Below are 13,545 nucleotides of genomic sequence, written 5' to 3' on the forward strand. Positions count from 1 at the left end.
CCCCACACAATATTTGGGACATAATTAAACATGTTTGTTTTTAATCTGAAATTCAAATTTAACTGGGTATCTTGTGCTTTTATTTGCTAAATCTAGTAATCCTACATATAAAGGATTGCTTTATCTTGACTTTTTTTTTATAGTAATGATTCAAAAAGCTTTGGGGGTATAAATGTAGATTAACATTTTGTTGAGGGCAGTAGAGAGGGATGAGACAGGAATGAAAGATGTAAGTGTTGATAGCTCATAAAGCAACTTAGCTAAATCCCAAGAGGAGCCGATGGAGTAGAAATCCTTAACAAGATCGAGAATAGAAGTCTTTCAATGAAGAGGGAGAATGGCCCTGTGGGGTAAGTTTGAGTGTAGGTTATGACCTTGTATGGGTTTGATGCTGCTTCCTCCTTAGGCTGGTTACCTCACCACACAGGCCTGCTTTCTCATCTGCATTATAACACAAGTTGAGCTATGTTCTTTCCAACTCTCACATCCCATGATTCTAAGTGCTGACAATAGAAATAGAATTCACGTTAAGGCCATAAAGTTGAGAAATTGGAATTTCCCCAGTCCTCAAAATTGTGTTTTTTTGTTTTTTGGGTTTTTTTTTTTTACAGCTAATATTAACTGACTGAGGGATCCCTATTTATTCCATTTCCAAATCTACTTCTGAATTAAAAGATTGCTCAGGCTATTTTACTAAATCTCCCATTAAACTACAATAATATATTGTATTAAAAGCTTATGGTTGAAAATCTTTTGCCTTTCTTTTATGAGTTAATGGTGACCAAGTTCAAGTTGTGTAAGAAAAAGAACTTTGGTTATTATATAGTTGGAAAATAATGGAAAGCAAAGGTTTCTGAAAATAGCTAGGTCTTCATAGTTCTGGGGAAAAAAAATAACTTGTGGCATAATACTGGACTTCTAAATTATTTAATGAAATCCTTCCTAATCCTGTGTTCCTGGTGACCTAAGATCACAAAGTAGTCTGAGCTTTAACAGCAACTAATTTTTGAATCATTTGAAAAGAACTGAAAGGGCAAATTGGTACATCTCTGATTACCTGTTTGCCTTAAGCATATGGACGATAAGCTAAGTTTCTTATTTTTAAGATTTTATTTATTTATTCATGAAAGACACACAGAGAGAGGCAGAGACACAGGCAGAAGGAGAAGCCGGCTCCCTAAGGGGAGCCTGATGTGGGACTTTATCCCAGGACCCTGGGATCACGCCCTGAGCCGAAGGCAGATGCTCAACCACCGAGCCACCCAGGTGTCCAGGTCTGCCTGATATTAAGTCACACTCTCTTTCTTCTACTTTACATTTGCCACAAACGTATGATGCATGTAATGTAAATATGGAAGGTATATACTTACTGTTGTTCTTTTGTGTTCTAAATTAGTTGAAAAAGGACAAAAACAAGAAGTAAATATTCTAGCAGTGGAAAAAAATTTATTTTGTATGGTGCTTCTGTCTCCACGCCTCTGTATTCCCTCACCTGTCTGCGTAGGTCTCTTGTCTTCTTGCACATGTTGTCTATTGCAATATTCAGGGTATTACTCCTTTCCTTTTTTCCAGCCTGCAAAGGAAAAAAAAATGGCATAAGCAATGGTATCAGATTACTCTTTATCACTTAGCAATTTGCTTTCTAAATTTCCTGAAAATAACAGCTTGAAAATTCAAGAATAGGTTTCAAAACTGCTATGATATTGTATATGATTCATGAGCACTTCACTTAAGACTAAGTAGAATGGTGATTAAAGCTCACATTATTTTCTTCTTTAAGCTTCTGCAATATTTCTGATACAGGGCTGGGTTGCATTCAGTGTGGCAGTCGGCAGAGCATTCTCTCCAAGAAACTCTGATATTCATTCTTAACAAGTGGACTCTATAACCTCTAAGCACGCAATTAGCTTAAAAGCATTAGATACCCAATTTGTCAACTTCTGTGGGAGTTTCTGAAGTCATTTTCATGGTGTATTTTGTAAGTTATGCAGAGCCATATTGGAGTTTTGCTAAACACTAAATAAAATATGCAGTGCAAATTCATACAATTTGCAAAAGTTGACCACAATTTTAGCTGACAATATTCCAAGAACAAATTGTTTCAAGTAGGAACTGGACGCTGTTTTTGGCTCTTTAAGATAATTTGTGCAACACCTTTTCATTCTTTAAGCATAACAGTTCTCTGTTATACCCTTAACCTAAATCTTTAGGCTATTAAGCACACAGAGAGTCACCTTGGATGGTGTTTTCTACATATTACTTCTGTGGGAGACAACTGAATTGAATCTAATCATACTTTTTTCAGTGCTATCTTGTATAAAAAAGATTGAAAAAATCATTATGCGATTCACCTCTAAGAAAATTGCTACCATTTAAATTAATAAACTGAAAAGGGCTCCTGAGAGGAGACCTTGAAAATCAGGAAGGTAAGTGTAAGCAGCTAATAACTAGTAAGTTTACGACACAGACTCCATGAAGAAGGAAATTGAGGCAGTATCGACCATTATGCAGCATGTCATACACTATGCCCAATGACTACATTCACACATAAATCCCTACCTTCAAGTGGGAAGACTTCTTTACAAGAAGTATAAGACCATTTATACCCTATCTCAACCTGTTTAGTCCTGTCTTCTGTCACATTTTCTCAAGTACTATCCTTCCCAGTAACAATATTCCTCTACATGTCTATCTCTTCTCCCAAGTTCTTATATATAATGTACTCTTGACTTCAGTGAGTGTCTACAAAATTACCTCCTTCTAAAATCCTGTCCCTCAATGTTTTCCACAGAGTTCCCCTCACCAACTCTCCTCGAGTAAACTCTCACCTGTCCTTGTTCCAATAGTATTTTGAAAATTTCCCAATACACTCATAACTCCTACAATACTCTTAGAATCTTGATATTGACAAGCATAGCTTTTTTTTTCTATTCCTGAAGTAACTTGCAGAGGACTTATTGAATGGTATCAACTAGTTTATAAGTGAAAAACTTGATTTAAAACACAACAAGGGTGCCTGGGTGGCCCAGTCTGTTAAGCAGCTGCTTAGTTCATGATCCTGGGGTCCTGAGATCCACCCTCTGTTTCTCCCTCTCCCTCTGCCCCTCCCCCCTGCTGCTGTCCTCTGTCTCTTTTTCTCTCAAATAAATAATTGGAATCTTAAACACACACACACACATACACACACACACACACACACACAACTTAGTTTTATTAGGGGCCTAGCAAATGCCAGGAAGGTGTCATACTTGATTCTTGAGGAGATTTTAGCATTTACCTATCAAGGCACAGCTAAAATCCTCGATTAGCTGAGGTCGCTGATACCCACCTAACCTCAGTTACAGGGAGGTTTTCTCAGCAACAATGTTACTGATATTTAAGATGGAAAAAAATCACCATCATTTGAGACCACTTTATACACTGTGGCATCCATGGGTCCCCGCCTACTAAATTCCAATAATATTGGCTGCACACATTTCTAGATGCCTCCTAGGGGAAAACAAGAGAGGACTACTAAGTCCTTTACCACTTTTTCTTTTTGAAGATGAGTTGTGCGATGTGTACATGATGGAGACTGAATCTAATGAAATAAGTGGAGAGAAGAAGGAGGAAGAAATAGAGACAAATAAAATTCTAGATGTCAGAGCAATAAAAGCAATGGTGGCAATTACCCAGATGAAAGTGGTGGCTGCCTTCACAGCTCCTACCCAGCATTATCTCTGGTAGCAGTGGAGAATTATGAAAAGTTCATGCAGAGCCATGGAAGGCAATGTCATAAACAGATACACAATGGGCTAGAAGACAGTTTCTAATTTTACCTCCAGATCCTAGCCTGTATTCTCCAGTTTCATGCAGTGTAGCTCTTGGTTGTCGCTTTCAACTTCATGAAAGCAGAGCTAGTAAAAGGGGTCAGGAGTGAAACAGACTGAAGAGCTACCTCCCCCTCACTGCCCCTCACACAGGACATCAGAAATAATACAGGGGATTCCTGTTGCGTTGACCATAAAAACTCTCTAGCTTCTGTGATGAGATTCATCAGAATAAGTAAAAGATGTCAACCTTCTCAGGGCAAGCAGCAGTGGCATACAAAACTTTAATAAAGGATGACAGGAGGTGACAACCTGATGGGATAAAATAAAGAGTATAAAGATGATTTCCTAATTTCGACCCAGAGCTTAATCTCTGTTTAAAATGTTTCATTGGAAAAAAAAAAAAAAGAAAAAAAAAAAAAAAAAAAAAAAAAAAATAAAATGTTTCATTGGGTCAAAGACATTTTGTTCTCTAGGTAATAACAAACAGTCCCTATCACTACAGGAAGAAAAAAGTTTCCCCTTCTTCTTTCCCTGTCTCCCCCCACCCCCACCTTTCTTCTCTTTCACCTCCAGGTTTTTATTGGGTCCTTGCTCTATTTATCCCAATTTATTGGATTCAGTCAAGCCATTTTATGCCTCTTTATTCCTTTTGCATGGCATAAAAATAAATAAAGCAAGGAGAAATAGCCCCATCCTGCTTAAAAGCCCTCATTCCTTCTGTTTTCAAAGCCTGAACAAATCATCAAGCAATGGGCTAGGACCGAAGGTGAATTGTGTATACTGAAGTGAGGGAAGGAAAGGGCAGGATATTAAAACAGAACCACAGGGATCCCTGGGTGGCGCAGCGGTTTGGCGCCTGCCTTTGGCCCAGGGCGCGATCCTGGAGACCCGGGATCGAATCCCACATCGGGCTCCTGGTGCATGGAGCCTGCTTCTCTCTCTGCCTGTGTCTCTGCCTCTCTCTCTCTCTGTCTGTGACTTAAATAAATAATAAATAAAATATTTAAAAAAAATAAAAAAATAAACAGAACCACAGATAACAGTCAGAGCCTGCCTACATTCTAGGTGCTTAGAGGAGAGGATGCTTCTTAAAGGAGCCTTGGCAGGAGCCACCATGAAGTTAGCCCAGCCCTGCAAAAGGAAAAGGTACCACTTACAGTGGAGTATCAGAGGGAAACGTGCTGAGAAAACACGGAGCAGATCAGCACTATGTAGGGAAAGCAATCACATTCCTCATCAGTAAATAAACTGTCAGGAGACACTTCACTGAAAAGAACAGTTCTGAACATAGATTCTATTCAATGAAATTTCAGTAAAAGTATTGCATATTGTAAATACTGTCCCAATGTGATTCAGGCTTATAATCTTAACTATGAGTCTTTCCATCAATTCTGTCTCACCATGGCTCCCATGTCACACCACAGTTAATTGTACTCTCTTTTGTGGTTCCTTTTTTTTTTTTTTTGTTTTTTTTTTTTTTGTTTTTTTGTTTTTTTGTTTTTTTTTTTTTGTGGTTCCTTTAAAGCTGCCCACACATTGGGAAAAAAGTCTCTTTATAAATAAATTCTCCTTGAATTATCCTAATTTGAGTGTTCTATCTGTTTTCTGTTGGGACTCTGCTAGGGAAAACTTTTTATATTGTTTGTCCAACATAATGGCCACTGGTCACATGTGGCTCTTTAAATTTAAATTAATTAAAATTAAATACCATTAAAAATTCAAATCCTCAGTTCCTTAAAGCAAGCAATAGCTGCATGTGTCTAGTGGCTACTATATTGTATAGCACAGATACAGAAAATTTTCCTCATTGCAGAAAGATATATCAGACGGTACTGTTCTAAAACACATATTTGTTTACTCAAATATATAATGAGTTCCTATTTTCACGAAAGTCACATTTTATTTGAGAATAAAATAGTGAGCAAGAAACAAACAAAAAAGCCCAACCCTCAAGGTGTTTAGTAAAGAAATTTAAGGTCTAGGGGCGCCTGGGTGGCTCAGCAGGTTAAGTGACTGCCTTTGGGTCAGGTCATGATCTCAGGACGTGAGATCAAGCCCCTCGTCCTGCACTCTGCTCATCCGGGAAGTCTGCTTCTCCGCCTCCCTTTCCCTCTGCCCCACCCCTCCCCTCGTGATTTCTACCCCCCTAAAATAAATAAATTTTTAAAGAAAAGAAAGAAACTTAAGGTCTAATTTTGTTCCTTTTTTGTTCCAAATCCCTTCACCATATTCCCATTGTTGATGGAAACAATAACAAATTCTTGATCATGGTATTCAAGGCCCCATATGATCTACTCCCATATTTACTCATCAATCATTAATGAGATACCTTAATGAGCCCTTTATTTTCTATGCAATAAATCATAACTCAGGGACTTTTCCCATGTGAAAAGTCTCATTTTGCACTTTTCATCCCCCACTTCTCTCATTATGGACTTCTTTCAAGACTCCACTAAATCACTGAATTTTACATGAAGTTTTTTTTGAGCTTCTCAGATGAAATTAATAACTCACTTCCATGATACTTATTTATACTGTTTATACATTTTTAAAATTTTTATTTATTTATGATAGTCACAGAGAGAGAGAGAGAGGCAGAAACATAGGCAGAGGGAGAAGCAGGCTCCATGCACCGGGAGCCCGACGTGGGATTCGATCCGGGGTCTTCAGGATCGCCCCTGGGCCAAAGGCAGGCGCCAAACCACTGCGCCACCCAGGGATCCCTGTTTATACTTTATAAAATAATACTGTGTTCAATAAACAATCCAATCATTTCAATACATCTTTTATTATCTATTAATAACTAGGCACTATACTAATGACGATGATACATTAGATCTAATGCCTGCCTTTGAGGAGTACACATCTCATGTTAGAAACAAACATAAACCCAGTATTAAATAAAGGCATCCAGGGTAATCTCTGCAGCACTCCACTAAGGATGAGGGAAAGATTCCTGAGGAGGTAACATTTGAACATTGAAAGATATGTAGGTGTCAGCCATGCAAAGATGAAAGAGAAGACCATTTTAACGGAACAGTTAGATGGAGCCAAGGCAAAAGTCTTTAAAGAGTAACTAGTATAAAATGTTTGAGAGAACACCAGATCCTAAAGGTTGTTGACACATTAAGAAATGAGGCTCATCTGGGATGCCTGGGTGGCTCAAGGGTTGAGCATCTGCCTTTTAACTCAGGTTGTAATTCCGGGATCGGAGATCGAGTCCTGCATCAGGCTCCTTGTGGGGAGTCTGCTTCTCCCTCTGTCTATGTCTCTGCCTCTCTCTGTGTCTCTCATAAATGAATGAATGAATAAATGAATAAATAAATGAATAAATAAATAAATAAAATCTTAAAAAAAAAGAAATGAGGCTGATCCTACAGACCACTGGGTACCATAGAGGTTAAGCCAGTGAGTGACACAGACAGACTGTTATTCAAATACATCAGCCTGGCTGGAGTCTGTACGATGTACTGAAGGATATTAAGAACAGAGACTAACAGAGGAGTTACTTGAAGCAATAGTGCACAGAAAGACGAAAAGTGTTAAAATTAATGTGTTGGCAGTCAAATGAAGAAAATCAATAGATCTAAGGACTCTGAGTAAAGTGGGGAGGCTGATGACTGGCAGAGGCTCAGGGTGGCCAAAGAAAAGAGGATAACATAGGCTCGTGTGCAGGTTTCCAGGAATGATGACTGGTGGAATGGTGTTCAATCATTTTATTATTTATTTATTTATTTATTTATTTATTTATTTATTTATTTATTTTTAAAAGATTTTATTTTATTTACTCATTCATGAGAGACACAGAGAGAGGCAGAGACATGGGCAGAGGGAGAAGCAGGCTCCTCATGGGGAGCCCCATGCAGAATTCAATCCTAAGACCCCAGGGTCATGACCTGAGCTGAAGGCAGATGCTCAACCACTGAGCCATCCAAGAGCTTTTCAATTGATCACTTTAAAGGGAAACCAGCTTGATACAAGGATGATGATATCAGTTTTGGAATTGCTGAGGGGCTTGTGAAGAGCTCACTTCATTAGTATTTGCCCTATGGTTACCGGCTTACCTGCATGCATCTCTCTCAGCATACTGTATGATCCTTGAGAGAGAGAAACTTCTCACACACAATTTGTCCCTCATGGCATTTCTTACAGGGCTTTGCACATAGCAGAAGCTCAAAAGCTATTTGTTGAATAAATAGAGAAAAGAAAGACTGGATAGAGGTAATCTTTGGCAAATTCCGTAACATCGCTGGGCCTTAGTTTCCATACCCGTCAAAGGAAGATTTGTCCCCATTGTTCCTTTATTCCTTTCTAACTTTAAAATTCTGTGATAGGGCCATATACTCTAAAAAAGAAGAATTATAGGATAGCATATTACTTCTTTTGTCCAAGTTTTCGCATAAGCAACTGTTAAAAATGTGTTGGGAACATATGCATAATATAAATCTGTAATGGTACAAATAAAAGGAAACATTTGAACTACGAAGGTCATGATGTTGACCTCAAAAGAACTATGAAACTTCAAATCCCAAGGGATAAGGTTTAAAGCAAATGAAAATTTATCTAATCCATAATCAAATGAAAATGTTATCAGTGCAGAGAGAAAATCTGTATGGAATTTAAACAGCAAGAAAAATGTTTTTGTTGTTGTTTTGTTATTTATTTTTAATTTTTTAAATGTGTGCCATCATATTCAACCTTTTAAAATGACACATTTCTCTTTAAATAGGAAATTTTCATTTCATGGTAAAGATGAAATACGATGTCCTTAAATTAGTTCTTCTCTGCAGAAAATAGCTTTAAAAATATTTCATACTTAACACTCAGCAGAAGCACAGATTCTAGTCTACATTTTTCAGGCATGAAAGACATACAAACAGACAAGCATAAAAAAAAATCTATTCTAGAATGCCACTATACTGGATGGCATGTCAGGAAAATATCCTGACAGGGTACACTAAAAAAAATATTTCTGAAACAAAGTCTGTCCTATAAAACTAACACTAAAACAAATAAAAAATTAATGTTGAGACTTGAAATGAGGTTTTTAAAAATAACTTTATCAAGAAAATAGGTTAAAGACTGCAAGTGTCTTGAACTTCTATACTGTTAGGGAAGTAAGACTCTGCCCCAAGCAAATGCCTGCTGAGGTGGACCAGAGTCAGTGAGAGGAAACCCACATTGTCAAGTATCTACCACAGCTAAGTACTTCACATTTATTGTTTTAAATGCCATACGCAATAACTGTTCACACATTTGCATACGAAGACACTGAAGTTCAGTAAATTTAAATATCTTACCCCAGGAGGAAATGCAATAAGTGGTAGGATCAAATTGAGCTGAGTCTAATCTGAGGCTTTATGCACCATACTGTAATGACTTGAATGAGTTGTAACTTAAACCCAAATTAATATTTTATGCAAATTTTATAAGTGTATTTCTTAAAAATAATGAGCAGAATAATATAGAAGTTTGTGGAGACAGTTAAAATCGTGTTTGAATCTGTGCTCTATCATTTGACAGCTATGTATCCTTAGCCAAATTACTTAATTTCTCCAAGTCTTAATTTCCTTACCTATAAAAATGGAGATAATAGAGCAATTATATTATAGAGTTATTATAAGGAATTAAAGATGAAGGATAAAAAAATAAAGATGAAGGATATGCAAGTTCTGGCAATAATAAGGTCTCAAGAAATGCTAGCAGTTATTATTATACTTATCGATATTGTCACCATTGTTACCAACACTTGAATTTTCCAAACTATACCAGCTGGCTGATTTCCCTACAGTTTTCCAAACACTAAACCTTTATCCTGGAATGTTCTGATCTCTCTTTTTTTAAAAAAAAAGATTTTATTTATTTATAAATAGAGAGCACAAGCAGAGGGAGAAAGGCAGAGGGAGAAGCAGGCTCCCTGCAGTGTAGAGACCCCACCCACCCACCCCTACCCCTCAAGGCAGGGCTCAACCCCAGGACCCCAGAGATCATGACCCAAGCTGAAGGCAGATGCTTAACCCACTGAGCCACCCAGGTGGCCTGTTCTGATTTCTTCTTGTTCAGAATTCTTACTTCATGACTCAAGATTCAGTTTAAGCACCTCATCTTCTATATCATCTTTTCTGACTTTCCTCCATAAAAAATAAGACATTAAAAACCCTTTCATTTGTCTTTGCACAGTTTTCCTGCATATTTCAATGATAACCCTTGCAAAATGTTTTGTTACCTTTTATACTCTTCCTCATCTTTTAAACTGTCAAGTTTTCACTCTGTAATCTTAGTATCCACTACAATGTTGGGCACCCTTCTAATGGCTGTAGATAAATAAATGGAAAAGTAGTTAACTATACTTTGATTGATAATAAGTAATACTCAGTTTTATTAATAAAATTCGTATTTATATTTGAACAAAAGTAGTTAATCTTTGCCCTAATAGCTGTTATATATTCTATTCAATTGGTGTTTTTATTCGCAGATTATTGTCATTATTCCCTATAGGAAGGTATAATGTAATCTTGTTTATGAGGATGAAATCCAATCTGTGGATCAGAAAATGGGAGATCTGAAATCAACTCCCTGGGTCCTCAGTCTCTGCATTTGTAAATGGAGGCCATTGCACTAAATGATCTCCAGAGTCTCCCCACATCCCTGTCCCTACCCACCAACCCCCTACCCCAACTCTAAGAGTGTGTGGTGCTGGAGTTCTGTGTCCATGTAAAGTCTAGTACATATCTAGCCAAGTACTAAGAACATGACATTGCCTCTAGTTGAATGTGTCCTCGGATCAGAGATGCTTCTGCTACACTGCAGGAATTCAACTGACACACACCAACTACAAAAGGAATAGTCATGGGTTTGTACTACAATAAATTACTATTAAATTCAAATTGTTTTACTGGTGATGTTATTAACAAATCTTAAATCTCAAGGATGGATATAAACTATGGCCTTCCCTTTTAAAGATCTTGTCATGGAAAATCAGTCATACATATGAGCAAGTGATGATGCAAACATCCATTCCAGTGACCAATAAGTAACTTTGCAAGAGACTGAAGAGTTGGGAGAAACCTCAGACTTTATTTCCCACTGACTCTTTCACTGTTTCCACCTCAAGCTATTCTGTTTTGTGACAACATGCCTCACTCAATCCCTGTCTCCCATGTCCCCTCTCTTCCTGCGAGAGTTTCTTGCCCTCTATTCAAGCCCAGCAAACTCTGGAACTGACACTGTTCTTAATAGGGAGAAACTGAAAAGATAGAGTTTATTAATTTCAGTGACTCAGCATTAAACTAAACTCACTGTGACCCCTGTTCTAATGGGTTTCAGATCTTGCCAGCTCCTAGGTCAGTGACTGTTCCTATAAATCATGCAATGATTACTATTAAATGAAGGGAATATATTCAAAATTGAAGGTTTTACTTAGGTTCAGGGCAGGATTCAAAATATTGTGTATGTTAATGGTTTCTAAATACTCATCTCAGAACTCATGAGGTAAAAATGCAATAATACATTATTAGTTATTTAACCATATGAGCTGTCTTTTAATCTGAGAGTATTTCAAAATGGAAATAGCACATTTATTTAATTAATTTATTAATTACATTATTTACAATTAATTCTTTACATTAAGGTTTTTGTTATTTCTTTAATAAACTGATGGCTTTATTTCATGGTACAATTTTTTTTATTTTTATAACATCTTTGACATAACAGAGTAATAGAAAACCTGTCAGTTTCACAGGTTTTGTCTATGTGTCTGTGAATGTGTGCATTCTTTGTTGTTTCTGTTTGCATAAATCATAGCTTTGGGGACTAATGGTTTAAAACAAAGAAATAAGAAATCTTCCTAATCACAGTCAAAACTGATTAGATCAGTCAGTTGTGGTATTGGTTTATAAACAGATTAAAATAATATCTGTGCTTGGGCCACCTGGCTGGCTCAGTGGGTTAGGTGGCCTTTGGTTCAGGTCATGATTTTGGGGTCCTGGGATTGGCTCCCTGCTCAGCAGGAAGTCTGCTTTTCTCTCTCCCTCTGCACTCCCCCCCACTCATTCTCTCTCTCTCTCTCTCTCTCCAAATCTCCCTCTCTCTCAAATAAAAAAATAACAGACCTTTAAAAATAAATAATATCTGTGCTTTTGAAACTGAACTTATTTTCTCAGCTTACTCATCAGTACATTTTATATCAACAGCATTGCGTTTAAAATAACATTTGTTTTAAATTGCCATTAAAGTAATGTAATAGAACCAGTTGGATGGTCTTCAAATCTTAGTTCCAAGACTAATTAACAAAGTGACCACATGTCAATTATGTAAGGTAAGCTTCAGCTTCCTCATCTATAGGATGAAGATGGTAATGCCTGCTTTAGGGGTTAAGTGAATTACGTAAAATAAATGTACCTAAACTGTGCACGCTGGTCACTGCCTTATAATTGAAATTTCATACATTTTCTTTATTATTAGAAATAAAAATATTTGTATGTAAGATTTTTGGGGGTATAGAGGAGAAATTATTTTATTTACTGCTAAATTTCCAGCAGTGCTTGTCCGTAATAGAGAGGCTCAGTATTTTTTGATTTGCATAATTTTTTTCAAAATGAACTGATAATGAATAAACATATGGAACATGATATAGATCTATTTAAGGAGGATTTACTATGGTCATCAGAAAAATTGTAGAGATCATGATACATAGTACTAAGTCCTTGGAAATCATAGTTTTCAGAACAGTCAATATAGACAAAATATAGACAGCTAGGCCCACATTACAACTTCTCTAATTTCAGTTGATGGTTAAGTTGTATATCATGTCTTTATTGACATTTAATTTTCCAAAATCCCTTTATTGAGTCATTGTCAGAAGTTGTTAGCATATTTCAGAAGAATATCTAGCTCATTCTAGAAATCTTTTTAATTTTGTGACACTTGACCCAGCAGCCAGCTTCAGGAGCCTGCCTACCAATAAAGATAATAGCAATGAATACTAAAATAAGGATATCCATGAGATAGTAGAATGTGTATTTTATGCTGTCAATTATACCTTGACTTCTTATGGCAAAGATCTTATTCTTATCAGATTAGAAGCCACTAGCAGAATCTAACAAGTAATGCCATGGCATTATTATGCAAAGTCCAAATAAATTGTTTTCCATCTTTTAAATGGAACCACTATTCTCTAGCAATTTTTCTGTCTCTACAATGCTTTAGGAGGTAGAGTATTAGAACAATACTGATCTCATTAAAATTTTATCTTGTCATTTCTCCACTTTCTTAAGTACAATTCTTATTCTTTTTATTTCCTGAGTCAGGTTTTCATAGTTTAATTATACTCAGTATGTCAAACTTCAGCTAACAGTGAGCTTTATAAAGTTTATTATATACCATCTAACAAAGTTTTTCTGTAACCCATTCATACATAATATAGACCAGATAGATTTCCACCATTCAGATTATGATTTTCATTTTCACCATTAACTGCCTTGTAGACATACTTATTTTTAACACTATAAAATAAAAATACAACAGATTTATTCTTAATATTTAAAATAACGCTATCATTGCTATCTTCAATTAGCACTTCCAAGGTTCATAAAGTCACAGAGTCTCAGATTCTGTGGCATAGAGGAAAGTTAAATACAGATAGGTTGCTCTTTAACTAGAGGGATAGAACTGCAATGTGTTATGCTAAGTGAAAAATATTATTCAGAGAAAGACATACCATGTTATTTCACTC

General features: G+C 36.5%; 1 protein-coding gene across 7 annotated transcripts in view; it reads right to left on the minus strand.

The window, feature by feature from the left end:
• Positions 1–13,545, minus strand: part of CTNNA3 (catenin alpha 3) — a 1,666,571-nt gene that overhangs the window by 793,523 nt on the left and 859,503 nt on the right. For all 7 annotated transcript variants that reach the window (XM_038534069.1, XM_038534067.1, XM_038534068.1 and 4 more), the window contains one exon: positions 1,493–1,573. In XM_038534069.1, coding sequence (XP_038389997.1) covers positions 1,493–1,573 — 81 coding nt within the window. The remainder of the gene's footprint in view (positions 1–1,492; positions 1,574–13,545) is intronic.

This window comes from Canis lupus, chromosome 4 (assembly GCF_011100685.1).
Source record: "Canis lupus familiaris isolate Mischka breed German Shepherd chromosome 4, alternate assembly UU_Cfam_GSD_1.0, whole genome shotgun sequence".
Lineage (NCBI taxonomy): Eukaryota > Metazoa > Chordata > Mammalia > Carnivora > Canidae > Canis > Canis lupus.